This window comes from Erinaceus europaeus, chromosome 12, assembly GCF_950295315.1.
Source record: "Erinaceus europaeus chromosome 12, mEriEur2.1, whole genome shotgun sequence".
Lineage (NCBI taxonomy): Eukaryota > Metazoa > Chordata > Mammalia > Eulipotyphla > Erinaceidae > Erinaceus > Erinaceus europaeus.
The window spans coordinates 39,406,808-39,425,409 of NC_080173.1; the positions used below are offsets into that span (position 1 = coordinate 39,406,808).

Consider the following 18,602-nt stretch of genomic DNA (forward strand, 5'->3'; position numbering starts at 1 on the left):
ATTTCTTTCTGTCTCTATCAGGAAAAGAAAAGGGAAGGGAAAGGAAGTGAAGCGGAAAGAAAGGAGGGCTGGGGACACAGCATAATGGCTGTATAAAAAGACTCTCATGCCTGAATCTCTGAGGTCCCAGGTTCAATTCCTTGTACCACCATCAGCCAGAGCTGAGCAGTGCTCTGGAGTCTGCCCCTCTCTCTCTCTCTCTCTTTCTCTCTCTCTGTGTGTGTGTGTGTGTATGTGCCTGCCTTTGTGTATCTCCATGAAATAAATAAATAAAAGTATGCCCCAATAAATAAATAAAAACTTAATGAAAAAACAGAGAAATTAAAAAAAAAAAGCTACAGGGAGCAGTGAAGTCATTGTACAGGCACCAAGTCCCAGCAATAACCCTGGTGGCAATAACAACAGCAGCAATATGAATTGAGAAGAACACATTGAAATGTGATAAAAATGGATTTCTTCTTGAGGGTGACCTGACACAATGGCTACAAATCATGGAAGCATTGTCTTTACAGAGCACTAAATCTATTCAAAAGCCACTTTACTGCATGGAGATACTGAGTTGTCAGAAAAGTTATGACATATATCTCTCTGCAAAAACATGTCATGACTTTTTTGACAACCCAATAGTTATGCAAACATGGTGAGTTCCTTTAAGGTGCACATGCTGCCAGCTGACCCTAGGTGAGGAGGAACTTTTCTGGGAATCCAGTAGTCCCTGTGTTTTCTCTCTATCTTCCTGGGCAAAGCCAGTATGAAACACAAGAGAACCCCTGCTCAAGATTGGTGGGTAAAGGAGCTGGGCACCAGGAAAGTGTGGATGGTTTCCACAGGCCTTCTTTAGTTCAGCACATTCAAATTCAGTGGCTCAGGAGGTGGCACAGTAGATAAAGCTTTGGGCCCTCAAGCATGAAGTTCTGAGTTCAACCCTCAGCATCACATGTGCAAGAGTGGTGCTCTGGTTCTATCTCCCTCTCATAAACAAACAAACAAACAAACAAACATCCACTTAAGAGTTGGTACTGTGGTTCTCATTCCTGGATGCGTGCACATTTCCTAGTGTGAAACCCATTAATCAGTTCTAGAATCCAGCACTCACTTGTCGCTGGTGAATATGTAGGCAACCACATCCTTCAAAGCAGCCAGGAAAACACCCACTACTAGTCCACAAACACCTAGAGAAGACAGAAGCAACAGGAAGTGGACCCTCTCCTGAATGTGGCAAAGAACATTACAACTTCTCATATTTGTGCCAAATGATTTAAGAAATATAATCACTTGGTGTATTGCAACAAAGTAAAAGACTCTAGATGGGGCAGGGGGAGGTTCAGGTCCTGGAACATGATGGCAGGGGAAGACCTAGTGGGGGTTGCATTGTTATGTGGAAATGTCGTGCATGTAGATATTATTGTCTTTTACTTTCAACTGTAAATCATTAATACCCCAATAAATAAATTTTAAAAAAGAAAAATCAAAATGAGTAAGTATAAGAGTATCTCAATTAGTATCCAGATGGATAAGAAGTAAAACTCTGTGAAGAAAATGTAGAGCCATTTGTATTAGGCAGCAATTGCTCATATAAATACTAAAGCACAATTTACAAAAAGACATAAATCATAAATTAAAACAATTTTCCAAGTTAAAAAAAAAAGGAATATAATCACTTAAACAGTGTTTCTTCCCAGCATTGATGAAAACAGCAACTATGGGGGAGGGTGATTCTCACTCTTTATTCTAAGGGAAATTTATACAAAAAAATACTCATTAAGATGTCAACACCATCAGAATCTAAATGCTTAGAATCCAGAACATTAAAAATGACAGGATGTGGTCTGGGAGGTGTGCAGTGAATAAAGCATAGAGTCCTTAGTTTCACCCCCAGCATCACATGTGCCAGAGTGATGTCTGGTTCTCTCTTTCTATTTCACTGATAAATAAATAAAATATTTAAAATAAAAACTGATAGGGATAGGGGCAGAGAACACAGGTTCACTCAGTATAGCACACACTACCATTCACAAGAACCTGAGTTCGAGTCCCTAGCCACCACATGGGTGCACCTTCAGGGGAGAAGCTTATGAGTGGAGAGACAGTGTCACACTGTCTTGCTTTCTCTCCCTCTGTGAGTTGAAAAGGGATTGGGGGGGGAGCCTGCTAGGTACAATGAAATCATGCAGGCATGAAGCCTGGGGTCCCCCACCCAAAACTCCCTCAAATAAGAAGTTTTCATTAAAGGAGAAAACTAGAAAGAACAAAGTGCACATGTCAGCCAGTTCCTAGAGAAGCTGATGTGTCAGTTCTTACTTTGGTGGAGGGAAGGGAAAGCTGGGCCCAAAGCGGGGGGGACAGTACTCACTGGCACACAGGAGCACAGTGATGCAGGAGTGTCGAGCCCGCGCCGCGTCCCCGGATCCCAAGGCATTGCCCACACGGACACTGGCCGCCACACTGAAGCCAAAAGGCACCTGGGGATGGACGATCAGATCATGAGCTCTTCCAAGTGAGAGGGGCTTGGAATTCCAATCCTAGTGCATTGCAGTGCTGGCTAAATACAAACAGTTAACATACAGTTCAAGTGGCTGGGGAGAGGGCACAGTGGATTAAGCACTGGACTCTCAAGCATGAGGTCCTGAGTTCCATCTGGGGCATCACATGTGCCAGAGAGATGCTCTGGTTCTCTCTCTCTCTCTCTCTCTCTCTCTCCTCTTCCCCTCTCTCATTAGTTAATTCATCTTTAAAAAAAAAAGGTATGGGGCAGGGCAATAGCACAGTGGGTTAAGCACACATGGCACAAAGCACAAGGACCTCCATAAGGATCCCGGTTCAAGTCTCCAGCTCCCCACGTGCAGGGGGGTCGCTTCACAATCAGTGAAGCAGGTCTACAGGTATCTGTCTTTCTCTCCCCCTCTGTCTTCCCCTCCTCTCTCCATTCTATCCAACAACAATGACAACAATAACAATAATAATAACACAACAATGACAAGGGCAACAAAAGAGGAAAAAATAGCCTCCAGGAGCAGAGGATTCGTAGTGCAGGCACTGGGCCCCAGCAATAACACTGGAAACACACACACACACAAAAGATACAATTTAGTGTAGCTGCAATAAAATTCAATCTTAGAAGAATACATTAGTAAACATTAACTGTATAGGAAAAGAGCACTTAGAACAAAACCTGGTACAAAGCAGGAACTCAGTGAATTTGACGTCAATGATACACATGAATGTTGCTTCGTAACACTGCAGAATGTGCTCAACAGTCCACTCCACAGGTCTAGCTACCCATCACACTGAGATAAGTCCCTCCAAATGCCAAAACTTCACTTTAATTGTTGAGTATCTAAAGTTAGAACCTTCCTTGCTTCTTTTCTTTCTTTTTTGCTGTTGGTGTCATCACTGTGGCCTCACTGTTCTGGACAAACCTTTTTAGATACAAAGGCAGAAACAGAGGGAGAGAAGGACAGACACCATGGCACTGAAGCTTCCCCCAGTGCTGTGGGGGGTGCTAGAACCTGGGTTGTGGTTGTGGCAAAGCAGGCACCCTCCCAGGTGAGCTATCTCATTGACTGTGAATGCCTTCTATGGCCTTTGCAGTGAGGACTTGGTGAGTTACTGCTCTTTTTAAAGTGCTCTGAATAGCATCTGGCTGTTACTGAACTCACAGAATTCAGAAGGTCAATGAGAAGCTGAGGTGAAAAAAATACAAGGACACAATATTGCTTGTCTTACAATTTAAGGGGTCAAGTTACAGTGTCTATAAAGTTGGCAGGTCAGGCAGGGTGATGGCTCTTACCTAGAGAACACATCTTACCTGCAGGAGCCTCTCCTCTCTCATCTCAGTAGGAAAGGAGGAAAGAAAGAAAAATGGGAGGGGGTAGGGGAGACAGCATAACGATTATGCAAAGAGACTCTCATGACTGAGGTTCTGAGGTTCCAGGTTCAACCCCAGAATTGAACCTGAGGTTCCAGGTTCAATAAGCCAGAATTGAGAAGTTCTCTGTTAAGCAAAACAAAACAAACAGCAAACAACACACACACACACACACACACACACACACACACACACATACACACACACATACACACACACACCCCACAAAACCAACAGAGATAAAGAAAGAAGGAAAGGGGGCTGGGCAGTGGTGCACCAGTTAAGCTCACATTTTACAAAGCACAAGGACCCACATAAGGATTCGAGTCTGAGGCTCCACTCCCCACCTGCAGGAGTTCCACTTCATGAGCAGTGAAGCAGGTCAGCAGGTGTCTTTCTCTTTCTCTATCTCCCTGCCCCTTTCAATTTCTCTCTGTCCTATGTATGCAATAATAAATAAAAATGGTCACCAGGAGCAGTGGATTCACAGTACTGGCATTGAGCCCCATTGATAACCCTGGAAGCAAAAAAAAAAAAAAAAGAAAAGGCAGAAGGAAAATAAAGATTATATGTACATGGTTATTGGATCAAGATATAAATAGGAGGTGGTTCAAAGAGCAGATCACAGACCCCAGGTTTGATCCTTGACACCACCTTTGAACACCAAAGGACTCCAGGGATGGTAGAAAGGTCCTCTGGAGTCTCTCACAAAAACATCTAAGAATCATTGGGCGATTCACAGCTCGGCAGTGAAGTATACAGACATCATTTTCAAGGCCCCAGATGCATCCTCACACTGCATTCAAATAAGCAAAAAGGCAAAAGTCTAAGTAGTTCATATCATAAAAGTGGCCATCCTCATTTACTTCTCAGAGAACTTGAAATAGCAAAAAACAGCTGACAGGGCCCATGAAATGGCTTACTCAGATTTTGTGTTGCTTTGCCAGGTATGTGACCAGATTTAAGCCCAGCCCCCACCACACTGAAGGGAACTTCAGGGTTGTGGTTGGTGCCCCGACCCCCACTCCTAGCCTGTCTCTACCTAAAAAGAAGAGAAAAAACAAACAAAGAAAATCCAGCAGAGGGAGGTACTGAGTAGAAGTGTATGTTTTAACTCCCTCCCTCCCTCCCAGGAGTAAAAAGTGACATGGACTGCAGGTATTAAGTGTTGGGGATAAGCATTACAGGCATAATCAAAAGGTTCCAGAGTGCTACAGCTCTGGAGAAGCAGACTAAGGAAGGAGCAATTTTACTTCAGCTCTGCAACCTGAACTGTGTGAGCAAATCATGGATTGAGCTTCAAATAAAAAAAAAATGTCTTAAAGATAGGATATAGTGAAGAAAACTGGTCACAAGTACAACCAAGAGAAAACTAATAACAATATATTAGTCACAACAAGCTCATACAGATTGATAAGAGAAAAGAAAGCCAGTAAAACGCCAAACTGCAAACAAACGATAACTAGCAAGGGACAACCAGATAACCCTCATTCCTCAGAGAACTTGAAATAACAAAAAGCAGCTGATAGGGCCCACGAAATGGCTCACTCAGATCTTGTGTTCCTGGTGGCCATACAGTAGTTGCTGTATGGGCTGACCTTCTCAAGGATAAAGTTCTACACATAAAGATAGTCAGTGAAACAGTGCTGATGATGGGAGAAACTGGAAACAAACAAAAATCCAAAAAGTGAGATGATAAGAGAATAAATGTTACAATTGGGTACAGATTACACACAGGCAAATAAGACCTTTTAAAAAATGTCTGTGGGGAGTCGGGTAGTAGCGCAGCGGGTTAAGCGCAGGTGGCAAAAAAAAAAAAATGTCTGTGTAGGCTAGGAGTATGGATGGACCTGTGTTCAGCAAGGAAGCAATTACAGAAGCCAGACCTCCCACCTTCTGCATCCCACAATGACCTTGGGTCCATACTCACAGAGGGTTAAAAAATAGGAAAGCTATCAGGGGAAGGGATGGGACACAGAGTTCTGGTGGTGGGAATTGTGTGGAGTTGTACTCCTCTTATCCTATGGTTTAGTCAATGTTTCCTTTTTATAAATAAAATTTTTTTTAATGTCTGTGTAACGTTAAAAGGGGAAAAAAGTAGCCCATAAATGCAATTTACTTTTATTTTTTTACCTCCAGGGTTATCACTGGGGCTTGATGCCTGCACTACAAATCCACTGCCATTGGTGGCCATTTTTCTTCCATTTTATTGGATAGGACAGAGAGAAATTGAGAGAGGAGGGGGAGAGAGAGAGAGAAAGACAGATACCTACAGAGCTGCTTCACTGCTCATGAAACGCCCCCCCTGCAGGTGAGTAGCGGGTACTCAAGCCTGGATCCTTGTGTGGATCCTTGCACTTTGTAGTATGTGCATTTAACTGGGTGTGCCACTGCCTGCTCCCACCCTCAATGTGGTTTGAACTGTGACAAGGAGATACAAAGTGGCAAGTAGCAGTCTAACCCAAGAGCTTCTTTTTTAAAAATTACTTGTTTATTTAGGATACGGAGAGAAATTGAGAGGTAAGGGAGAGCTGATAGAGAGATTGGGGACTTGAACCCGGGCCTTGTGCTCAACTAGGTGTGTCACCATCTTCTCCTACTAACTTGAGAGTCTTAACTGGTATGAGCTTCCCTTAACTGTGATACCATACTCTATGGGTTGAAACCTACTGCCTTATTTTGTATTACCCACAGTTCTCTCTTTCTATTCCTAATCTTCTTTCTTTCTCTGTTGGCTACCTCCCCAACTCCAGATGGAAAATGTCATATAATATGCCAACATGAAAACAATGAAGATTTTTTTTTTTGTAAGGAAACCTGCAAAAGAACTTGTAGAACAGATCTAGAGATAAGCTTAAATGACCATGAGACAAACCAGCTCTCATGTTACCAGCTTTCAGAGAGATGTAAACTGAGCCCCCCTCAGATGTGTGCTTCTCAACATCAACCACTGTAGACACAGCTGCCTACAGCAGCGGTGGCTACTCCTCTGTCCTCCTTGGCAGGTAGAGCATTTAGGCAAGAGGGCCTGGAAATTCCAATACCAGTGCACTGTGGTGTTGGTTACATACATACAACTAACATAAGGTTTAGGTGGCCCAGGAGGTAGTGCAGTGGGTAAGGAGTTGGACTCTCAAACATGAGATCCTGGGTTTAATTCTTGGCATCAAATATGCCAGTGATGTTCTGGTGTCTTCTCTTCTCATTCTTTCATCTACAACTAACTAAATAAATCTCTAAATAAATAAATATAGCACTCACTCCTGGTCCTCACTCATTGCACGAGAGTTCTGTCCACTCTTCGCCCTTATCCAAGCTCTTTCCACCAACCTGTGGTCCCCTGCGGACCCTTCTTTAGAGCAGCTGCCAAATACACTCTTCCACTTTTTTCACCTTCCACACTGGCCTGGTCTGGCACTTGGCTGGGTGTCCTTCTATTCCTGACTTCTACACTGTAGGATTTGCTCCTACACAGACCTCTTTTTTATTCTTATTTTGAAATTTGTTTTTATTTATGAGAGAGAGAGAGAGAGAGAGAGAGAGGTGGGGGGAGAGGGAGAGAATCATTCTAGCACATTCCAGCATTTGAACTCAAACCCTGCCTGAGAGTCCAAGGCTTTACCCACCGAACCCCCTGCAGGGCCACTATTCTTACTTTTGAGTTTGATTTTTTTTTATTTTTTTATCCAGAGCACAGTTCAGCCACAAATATAACCTGCCACAAATTTAACCTGAGAGCTTTGGTGCCTTAGGCATGGAGGTCTGTTGCACTGCCGCTGTGATGTCTCCATGGCTCCTTCCTTTTTATTCTTAGATGACATCAATTCTAAGTAATTTTTTTTCATTTTTAAGATTAAGAACAAAATAAATATGGACAAAGTTTCAAAAAAACATGGAGCCACCAAGGAGGTGACATAGTAGATAAAGTATAGGACTCTCAAGCATGGGGTCCCTGGCATCACATGTGCCAGAGTGATGTTCTGGTGTTATCTCTCTCTGTCCTTTTTATATCATGTCATGTCATGTCATGTCATATCATATCATATATCATATCATCATATTGAAAACAAACAAAAATGGACCAGGGCTGACAAAATAGCTCACTTGGATATTGTGCTGCCTTGCCAGGTTTAAGCCCAGCCCACAACATTGGAGGAAGCTTTGGTACTATGGTTTCTTTCTTTCTCTCTCTCCCAAAATAAAAATAAGCAAACACCACCCATGCTCTCTCTTGCTGACTCCTTTCTCTTGTCAGTACACAGCCAGGCAGGTGGGCATTTCACATGGTGAGTGAAAGCCTAGGCAACGCCTGTGCAGAGTCCCTGGGAAGCAGTTGCTGGGCCCACCCAAGGTGCTTACCATGTAGGCTGCAGAGGAAAGCCCGTAGACAATGGCCTGCGCCCCCAGCTCCGTCACGCTGATCAGCCCTGGAAGGTTGGCACAAAGCAGATTTCAGACAGTGAGTCCCAGCAGATACTTTCCTTAGGGGCTAAGCCTTGTGCTCACTTCTGAGAATTAGAGGTGGGCTTGTGGCTCAGAAGGACAACATATGATTCTAAGAGGCCAGCTCCCGAGGTACCACCCGACAGCAGAATTCACCACCTCCACTGAGAGCCACAGGCATTCGCTCCAGAAAGCTGCAGAGGACCCAAGCCGCTAAAGTGCATCTCTGACCCATTCCACAAGCTATTCTTTATCACAGAAAAGACCTCAGGCTTAAAGTAGAAATTAATGGGCCCAGGAGGTGGTGCAGTGGATAAACATTGGACTCTCTAGCATGAGGTCCTGAGTTTGATCCCTGGCATCCCATGTGCTAGTGATGTTTTGGTTCTTTCTTTCAATAAATAAATGAATAAATGTTCTTAAAAAGAAATAAAACAGTGAGATTTCTAGAATGGCAGGTCCTTCCTCAGGGACATATCAGGTCACAATCAGAGGTGAAGGAGAGAAGCAGAGAGAATATCTATGAAGCTGATAGAAATATGGCATTTTCACAGACTTGTTAACATCAGTTACTATTATCACCCTCGGGTTATACAACATTTTGTTACTTTACCAGCAAAAAGACAACTAAGGTCTTACTGCTTTGTGTAAATGGGGCCAGAAAAATAGCTCACTTGGATAGTGCACTGCTTTGCTATATGTACAACCTATGCTCGAGCCTGGCCCCCACAGCATTCAAGGAAGGTTTGATGCTGTGGTTTCTTTCACTCTCTGCCTCTCTGCCCCAGTCTTTCTTTCTTTCTGAAGAGAGAAAAGTTAGCTTGACTCTTAGCAAAAACTAGCTGGAGGAGAAAATGGTCTGACAGTCCCATGACCTAGATTTTTTGTTTGTTTGTTTGTATTTGCTTTCAATCCCTGTGACTGCAGTAGACACCTGTCTCCCTACCTAAATCTACAAAGTAAAAGGCTGTGAAGCCCAGCTTAAAAAATCTAAATCTAAATTGAAAACTTCCTGGGGAGTCTGATAAAATGAAGAGAAAGGAGAAACAAGAGTTTGCCTTATATGTTAACTCTTTTTCAGCCACCAGGTTCCAGATGCTACCATGATGCCAACCGGACCTCCCCGGGCAGATGACCCCACCAATGTGTCCTGGAGCCCCACTTCTTCAGAGCCCTGCCCCACTAGGGAAAGAGAGAGGCAGGCTGGGAGTATGGATTGACCTGTCAACGCCCATGTTCAGTGGGGAAGCAATTACAGAAGCCAGACCTTCCATCTTCTGCATCCCACAATGACCCTGGCTCCATACTCCCAGGGGGTTAAAGAATAGGAAAGCTATCAGGGGAAGGAACGGGATACAGAGCTCAGATGGTGGGAACTGTACCCCTCTTATCCTATGATCTTGTCAGTGTTTCCATTTTATAAATAAATAAAATTATAAATAAATAAATAAATAAATAAACCAAAAAGAAGAAGAAGGAGAAGAAGAAGCAAGGGTCCAGCCTCTAAAGTAACTTTAATCAAGGACTAGGCAGTAGCTCATCCAGTAGAGCAAGCATGTTGCCATGCACAAGGACCTGGGTTTGAGTCCTAGGGTCATCACATAGGAGCACTTGCCGGGGAGAACTTCATAAGCTGGGCTGCAATGTCTCTCCTCTCTCTGTCTCTCACCCTCCATCTAGAGGAAAGAAACCAGCCTCTGGGAATGGTGGAGTCATGCAAGCACCAAGCCCCAGGGGTCAGGCTGGTGGCAAACTCCTTCTGTTTCTGATAAACTGTGGACAGACCTGCAAGTATGGTCCCGAGCTCGAAGGTCCACCACTCGATGCACACCATGAACATGCTGGGCACAGCCAGATGGATGAAGGAGCCCCACTCTTGCAGGCAGGCCCTGGTCCATCCTGCAGCAGGGGAGGAAGCAGTGTTTATGTCAGCAGACTGTCCCGGGAGCTGGACCATTCCCTCTGCCCTCCTCTGCCAGCAGGGTGGGGACAGGGTATGCAAGCACTGGCAGCTGTGAGGATTGTCCACTCCTCTAGGAATTGAAAATTCAATGGCCAGGGCACCTCAGATTCACCATCAAAATCAGAACACTCCAGGGGGGCCTGGCAGTGGTGTACCCAGTACAGTACACATTAACACAGGCACCCAGGTTCAAGCTCCCAGCCCCCACCTGCAGGAGGGAAGCTTCACAAGCGGTGAATTTCTCTTTTTCTATCAATGAATGAATGAATAAATGAATAAAACATGCTAGAACTAGTTGATATGACAAGCCTAAGAGCAAACTGTTCAGGATGGCGTGCTAAGGAACTACAGGCCTAGAGAAAGGTCAAGAGCCTCTAGCAGAAGAGCAGAAGTGGTGGCTCAGCAGGCAACCACAAAGCTTTCTGTCATGCTGTCAAATTCATGCTCTTAAAAAATATGCTAAAAATAATTCATTTTGATTTGATAGAACAAAAAGTAATTGAGATGGGAGAGAGAGAGGTGGAAAGAGATAGATACCTATAGCACATGGCTTCACCACTAGGGAATCTCCCCCCTGCAGGTGGGGACCGCGGGCTTAAACACAAGTCCTTGATTATAGTGACACGTGTGCTCTACCAAGTGTGCAATTGCCTGGACCATGCTTGTTCTTCTGACCTATATCTTTATCCGAGGTAGGACAGCCCACATTCAGTGCCTCTCCCCCAGTCTCACCTTTTAAGGGGTTGTATTTCTAAATCTGGTGTGTTGTGTTTGGCTTTAACAACATGTTTCACAAATGCATTTCTTTACAGTGGCTCCGGGAATCTTATATTCTCCTTCTGGGCTTATCATTATTCACACTGAGATACAACTTCCATTAGTTCTGTCAGTGAGGGTCTATAAAGCATAAGCTCTAGCCAGAGAGATGGCACAGTGGTTATGCAGTAGACTCTCATACCTGAGGTACTGAAGTCCCATGTTCAATCCCTGGCACCACCATAAAACAGAGGTGAGCAGTGCTCTGGTAAGAAGGAGAGGTAGGGAGGGAGAAAGTTAGGGAGGAAGGAGAAAAGGAAGGAAGAGGAACTGGGTGGTGGTTCTTCTTCTAGCGTTTGCCCTTCTTCCGTAGCCAGTCAACAGCGTCAGGTTGAGCCTGATGTAAAGTTTCAAGACCTCTTTTGAATCTGGAGAGGTGGCAGTCGTTGACTATGTGGGTCATAGTCTGTCTGGAGCCGCAGGGGCAGTTCGGGTCATCTCTGGCTCCCCAGCGATGGAACATAGCGGCGCACCGGCCATGGCCTGTTCGATAGCGATTGAGGAGGGCCCAGTCATAACGTGCTAGGTCAAAGCCAGGTTGACGCTTGCAGGGGTCTGTGATGAGGTGTTTGTTCTTTACCTCAGCTGACTGCCAACTCTGTTTCCAAGAGTCTGGAACAGAGAAGTTCAGTGTAGGCGTAGGGGACCAGATTGGGTGACGAGACGTCAAGCGTTGGACAGGGTGGGCGAAGATATCCGCGTATATTGGCAGGTCCGGTTGAGTGTAGACATGGGAAATGAACTTAGATGATGCTGCATCCCGACGAATATCTGGAGGGCCGATGTTGCTAAGAACTGGCAGCCATGGAACCGGGGTGGAATGGATGGTTCCAGAAATTATCCTCATGGAGGAATATAATTTGGAATCGACCAAGTGGACATGGGGGCTACGGAACCATACTGGGGCACAGTATTCTGCAGTGGAATAGCATAATGCCAGAGATGATGATCGTAGTGTGGAAGCGCTCGCGCCCCATGAAGAGCTGGCCAGTCTTACAATGATGTTATTCCTCGCGCCCACCTTTGCTGCAGTTTTTATGAGATGTTCGTGAAATGACAGAGTGCGATCGAGAGTAACGCCAAGATAGACTGGCTGGGCTTCATGCCGGATTCTCGTATCGCCAAGCTGCACATTAAGCTCACGCGAGGCCGAGGCATGGTGTAGATGGAAAACAGATGATACCGTTTTTGCAGTGCTAGGGAATAGTCGCCATTTTTTACAGTAATCAGATATCAGAGACATGTCTTTCGTGAGTGTTTCCTCGAGGATGTCGAACTTTGATGCCTGAGTTGCACAGCAGATGTCATCGGCATAGATGAACTTCCTTGAAGAAGTTTCTGGAAGGTCATTGATGTAAATATTAAATAGCGTAAGAGCCAGAACAGAGCCCTGGGGGAAGCCACTTGAGACAAGTCTCCATCTGCTAGACTTGTCACCCAGATGCACCCGGAATCTTCTGTTTTGGAGAAGAAACGATATAGTGTTGGCCACCCATGGAGGCAGGCATCTTGAGATCTTGACTAGGAGACCACGATGCCAGACCGTGTCATAGGCTGCTGTGAGATCAACAAAGACAGCACCCGTCTTTAAATTCTTCTGGAATCCATTTTCAATATAAGTGGGTGGTGGTGCACCCTACTAAGTGCATACATTACCATGGACAAAAACCCAGATTTGAGCCTCCAAACTCTGCCCACAGGGGGGATGCTTCTGCTGTCTGTCTTTCTCTACCTCCCATTCCTCTCTCAACTTCTCTCTGTCCTATGCAATAAAATAGAAAGAGGGTGATAGCCACCAGGAGCAGTGGATTATGGTGCTGAATTTGAGCCCCAGTGATAACCTGGGGGCTAAAAAAAAAAAAAAGGAAAAATAAACCCTTTGGGTCAGCACGATAGCTCACCTGGTTAGTGTGCTGATTTCCCATGCACATGACCCAGGTGAGAGCCTGAGTCCTCGATAGTGGAAGAAGATTTAGATAATTTATTATTATACTCATTTATTTTACATAGAGATAGAGAAATTGAGAGGGAAGGGGGAGATATAGAGTATTGTTAGATAGCAAAATGGAGGGAGGGAGGGAGGGAAGGAGAGAGAGAGAGTATTGTTGTTTCACTGCTAGTGGAGCTTCCCCTCTGTAGGTGGGACCAGGAGTTTGAACCTGGGTCTATGCATATGGCAATATGCACACTCTACGAGGTGTATCACCACTTGGTCCCTCCTATAACTCCTCCCTACCCCCAGCACTGCTCACCTCTGGCTCATGGTGGAACTGGGAAATGAACATGGGACCTCTGGAACTTTAGACATGCAAGTCTTTGCATCACCATCATGCTGGACCCCCAGCACCCAGTCCTCTATAACTTTTAATGTTTTCTAAAAGATCAGAACAAAACTCTAAAGCAAGTCCAAAAGGAGAATTACATCTTTCCTAATAACAACACAACGTAAGGTGCCCTTTTGGCCCTACCTCCCCAGGTGCTGACATGGATTTTCTTCCACCAAATGTAGAGGAACAGAAGCGCACACAGGAAGAACTGGGAGGTGGTGTTGGCCCAGGCAGATCCTCTGAGGAAAAGCAGTTGTTATCTGTGCCAATACAATATCCCTCCCAATATGAAGAGACCACCTGAGATGAGCTTTTACATGATATAAGAATCAGTTTTAAAAAACTTGTTTTTTTTTTTTTAGTATTTTAAACATTCATCCATTTGCAATAGACTTGTTTTCTTTCCATCAAAGTTGAATTTTTTAAATATTTATTTATTTATTTTCCTTCTTGTTGCCCTTGTTGTTTTCACTGTTGTTATAGTTACTGTTATTGATGTCATCATTGATAGATAGGACAGAGAGAAATGGAGAGAGGAGGGGAAGACAGAGAGGGGGAGAGAAAGAAAGACACCTGAAGACCTGCTTCACTGCCTATGAAGCGACTCCTCTGCAGGTGGGGAGCCAGGGGCTCGAACTGGGACCCTCAAGTTGGCCCTTGAGCTTTGTGTCATGTGCATTTAACCAGCTGCACTGCCGCCTGACTCCCCAAAGTTGAATTTTATCAAAGAGCCTGAAGCTACTTTTCCTTGATGGAAAAACAAAAGGACAGAAAAGCCTACCACAGTCTTCGTCTTACCCAGAAGAGAGATATTTTCAAAGATTTACTTTCATTTACTAATGAGAGAGAAAGAAGAGCAGAGACAAAGAACCAGAACATTGACTCTGGTACATGTAGTGCCAGTATTGAACCCAGGACTTTGTGCTTGTGAACTGAATATTCTATTCATTGTGCCACCTCTTCAGCCACCAGTAAATGCACTTAAAAACACAACTGGTTAGGGGTCAGGCTGCGGTGTGTCTGACTGAGTGTAAATATTACCAAGTGCAAGGACCCAGGTTCAAGGCCTTGGTCCCCACCTGTGGGGGGTGGGGGATGGGTGACTTTGGGTGGGGGGAGAAGCTTCACAAGCAGTGAAGCAGTGCTGCAGGTGTCTCTCTCTTTCCCTCTCTATCTCTTATTTCCCTCTCAATTTCTCTCTGTCTCTATCAAAAAGAAGAGGGTAGAAGAGAAGGGAGGTGGAGAAGGAGTGAGGGAGGCTAGGAGAAAGAGATGTGGCCAAAAGGAGCAGTGGACTCATTGTGCAGACACAGCCCCAGCCATAACCCTATTGGCAATAATTAAAAAATTTTATATAAACAAATAAAACTAAAAAGTCCCAGATTTAATCCCCTGCAGCACCATAAGCCAGAGCTGAGCACTGCTCTGGTAAAACAAACAAATAAATAAATAAATATAAACAAAATTGGCTAAAAGGGGTAGATATGACAGCTCAAAATAATGTCCAAAACTATTGTGGTCCGGGTCATGGCCATTTAATCTTAATCTATCAGGGAAGTACTTTAGTTTCAATGCTATGAGATTCTGGCCCTGATCCAGAGCCAGAAACTCTGCTTTCTCTTTTATATTTCTTTTGGGGGATGAAAGGGGAAGACTTCCCTTATTTTTTTTATTTAGTAGTCAAAGGAAGAGTGAGACAGAGCAACACTCTGACATCATATTATGTCAGAGACCAATCGAACACAGGCCCTCATGCTTGAGAATCCAAGGCTTTATCTACTGAGCCACCTCCCAGGTCTGTATACTTTTCACTATAATCAACATTAAGAAATAAATATTGCACCATCACTGGTCATTTCCATCAAGAATGTCATCATAAGCCCTGTAGAGGGCCTCTCCAGAACCTTGTCCTCACTATGAAGAAGCAACGGTAGGGACTGCCCCATTTTCCGAAAGGAGGCTGGGTCATCCTACCCTGCCAATGTTCCCAGTTGTGACCATGGATTGCAAGCTCAGACTGACAGGGATTTGGAGATTATACAAGCTTCTGTGCTAAATATGTACATACATAGGCCCTGGGTCAGATTGAAGTGGTAAACAGTTAATTGTATTTATATTTTTTCTTCAACTTTTGGAGCTACTCTCTGCCCTAATCCAACTTTCTAGTCCTATTCTCAACTCTAACCCCATCTTCCCAGACAATATTTTTAGTCCATCTGCATGTTAGCTATTAAACTCAAGCAAAAATTACTAAAGGCATTTTAAAGGCACTAAAGGTATTTTAGATACCTAAAATAGACTTCCTAGCTTCTTACCACCCTAAAATCCCTACTCTCATGTGCTCTGTTCCTACTTTCTGGCTCCTACTTATTAAACATTTTTCCCTGCTTCATACCTTAACTGCTCTTCAGACACTAAGATGCAGATGCTATTATGAGGAGCTCCAGTGGCACAATTGGTTAGCGCACGGTACTTATACAGATGCTACAATGATTCCATTCTGAACTCCCTAGGCAGACAACCTCACCATTGTGTCCTGAAACCTCACCTTTCCAGAGTTCTAATCCACTAGGGAGAGATAGAAACAGGCTAGGGGCATGGATCAACCTACTAATGCCCATGTCCAACAGAAAAATCAATTACAGAAACCAGAACTCCCACCTTCTGCACCCCCCAAAAGAATTTTGGTCCATACTCCCAGAGGGGGAGAAATGTTAGGGAAAGATGAGAAGAGGGCTCTGAACCCAACTCCACCAGGACCCAGAGACAGAAGAGGAAAAGGAAAGACATTCAGAAGTAGTAATAGGTGTAGGTGTGACTTGGAAAGAAAGAGAAGGCAGGACCACAGGAAAAAAAGGGGAAAATATATAAATATATAGACAGATAGTTATAGAAGTAATAGCCAACCCATATCTGCAACCTTGGGAGAACTACTAGAGTTTCCCATGGAGGTAATGGGGACACAGCACTCTGGTGGTAGGAACAGTGTGGAATTGTACCCGTTGTCTTGTAATTTTAAAATCAGTATTAAATCACTAATAAAAGATGTTTTTTCTAAAAAAAATAATAAATAAGTGTTGCACCACCGGGTACCCACATTATTATTCATAATATTATTATTACTATTATTATTATCATTAGATTTATCTGCTAGGAGAGAGACAGAAATAATGAAAAGTGGAAGAGAATGCCAGAGCAATGCTCAGTTTTGGCTTATGGAGGCATGCAAGTTGGAGCTATACCAATCTAAGCTGTTTCCTTGGCCCCAAGCACCCATATCACTAGTTTTTAAACATCTCCCCATGCTTCTCATGCTTTCTCAAGAAAAGTATTCCCAGAACACTTTGCATTTCCTATTTCACTTCTTTCCATTATTTACTTATTTATATGTTGGTCATCCCCCACTGAGCTGGTTCTCATTTATAAGGACACACACAGCTATAAAGTCTCTAAGAGCCCCTGGAGGCGCTAGGGTGGCCATGAAGCCAGGTGGGCTGGAAGTGAGTTGGGCTGTGAGGAAGGACCTTCAGATTAAGATGACGATGTTTTTCAGGTCTAAACCTCAAGCTTCACAAAGGTGGAACAGGCTCCACTGACAAGGGGAATGAATGAATGAATGAATGAATGATGAATGAATGAATGCCAACAGTGCCCTTCCTGCCTGTTCCTCCATCAGCTCCATCTACACAGGCTGCTTACACCCCTTCTGGACTCAATCCAAAGGAGTTCAGCTCACCATGCCTCCCTCCATGAGCCCCTGCCACTCTACCCTCAAACACCATGAGCCCAGGCTCTTTCCCACTATCCAGAGCTCCTGCACACCTTGCAGAGTGCCTCACCCTCCACTCCTTCATCCCTTCAAACACTTAGCAGTGGCTTAGTAAATGAATGGGGATCACACTTACAGCAGTCCCAGGTCCAGGACATACATCAGCAGCACGTTCATGCCCACGTTGATGACATTCGCAATGATCCCAGTAATCACCTGAGGCATGATGATGCCCTAAAACCCCAAAGTGAGAAACATCTGTCTTGGGGTTGGGGTGGGGTGGGCGGTAGTGCAACCAGCTTGAGTGCAGATATTACAATGCATAAGGACCTGGGTTCAAGCCCCCAGTCTCCCTCTCTGTCTCTCCTGCCCCTCTCAATTTCTCTCTATCCTATCAAATGAAAGAAAGAAGAAATGAAAGAGAGAGAGAAGGAGAGAGACAGAAGTAGTCTCTGAGAGTGGTGGATTTTTGTGCAGATACTGAGCCCCATCAATAACCCTGGTGGTAAACAAACATCAATATTTTCCAAAAGCTAATCAGTTAGGTGGGATGACATAATAGAAGACATGTAAATAGTCAGATAGACAGATAAGACCTATTCTCTGTAGACATCTGTTTTCTTCCCTGACCCTTATTATTTATCTTATTTTGTCATCACTGGGGCTTCACCACTCTGGGATGACTTTTTCAAATAGAAATAGAGGGACATACAGAGAGAGGGAAAGACACCCCAGCATCACATGTGCCAGTGACTGTCTGGTTCTTTCTCACTAACAAATACATAAGTAGTGTTACGTATTTTTATATAAATATAGCATTTGAAACATTAATTTTTTTGAGATAGAGGCAGAAAGACAATGAGAGAGAGAGAGAGAGAGAGAGAGAGAGAGAGAGAGTATAGAGACAGCAAGAAGCCAAGAGGGAAAGGGGGAGATAGAGAGGGGAAGAAACAGAGAGACACCTGCAGCCCTGCTTCACCACTTGTGAAGCTTTCCCCTACAGGTGGGGACCAGGGGCTCAAACCCTGGTCCTTGCACATTGTAACAAGTGCACTTAACCAGGTGCACCACCACCCATCCCCTTTTAAAGATTTCCTTTTCCTTTTAAAGATTTTTGTTAAGAGATAAAGACAGAAAGGCAGAAAGAGAGAGTACAGACAGGAAGAGAGAGAGAAAAAAGGAGATCACAGTGCTGAATATTATAGTAGGGGCCATGTTTGAACTTAATTAGCACATACATGGTAATGTAGCATATTATCCAAGTGATTTTTAAACTTCTAATATTAGGGAGTTGGAGATAGTTCACTCAGCAGGGTACATGCCTAAGCATGTGCAAGGCCCACGGATAGAGCCCTGGCAGTCCATGGGAGGTTCTAGGGATGGTGTTGAAATATCTCTCCCTTTGCCTGTGTCTCT

General features: G+C 44.3%; 1 protein-coding gene across 3 annotated transcripts in view; it reads right to left on the reverse strand.

Moving 5' to 3' along the window:
* The window catches only part of LOC103116343 (multidrug and toxin extrusion protein 2-like), a 46,484-nt gene that overhangs the window by 17,261 nt on the left and 10,621 nt on the right, over positions 1-18,602 (reverse strand). For all 3 annotated transcript variants that reach the window (XR_009552991.1, XM_007526213.3, XM_060203185.1), the window contains exons 7-12: positions 17,323-17,420; positions 13,559-13,656; positions 10,097-10,210; positions 8,228-8,295; positions 2,354-2,462; positions 1,097-1,172 (exon numbers count right to left, since the gene is read on the reverse strand). Coding sequence is in view for 2 of the 3 variants with exons in the window: in XM_007526213.3 (XP_007526275.1) it covers positions 1,097-1,172; positions 2,354-2,462; positions 8,228-8,295; positions 10,097-10,210; positions 13,559-13,656; positions 17,323-17,420 (563 nt within the window). In the remaining variant the exon portion in view is untranslated. The remainder of the gene's footprint in view (positions 1-1,096; positions 1,173-2,353; positions 2,463-8,227; positions 8,296-10,096; positions 10,211-13,558; positions 13,657-17,322; positions 17,421-18,602) is intronic.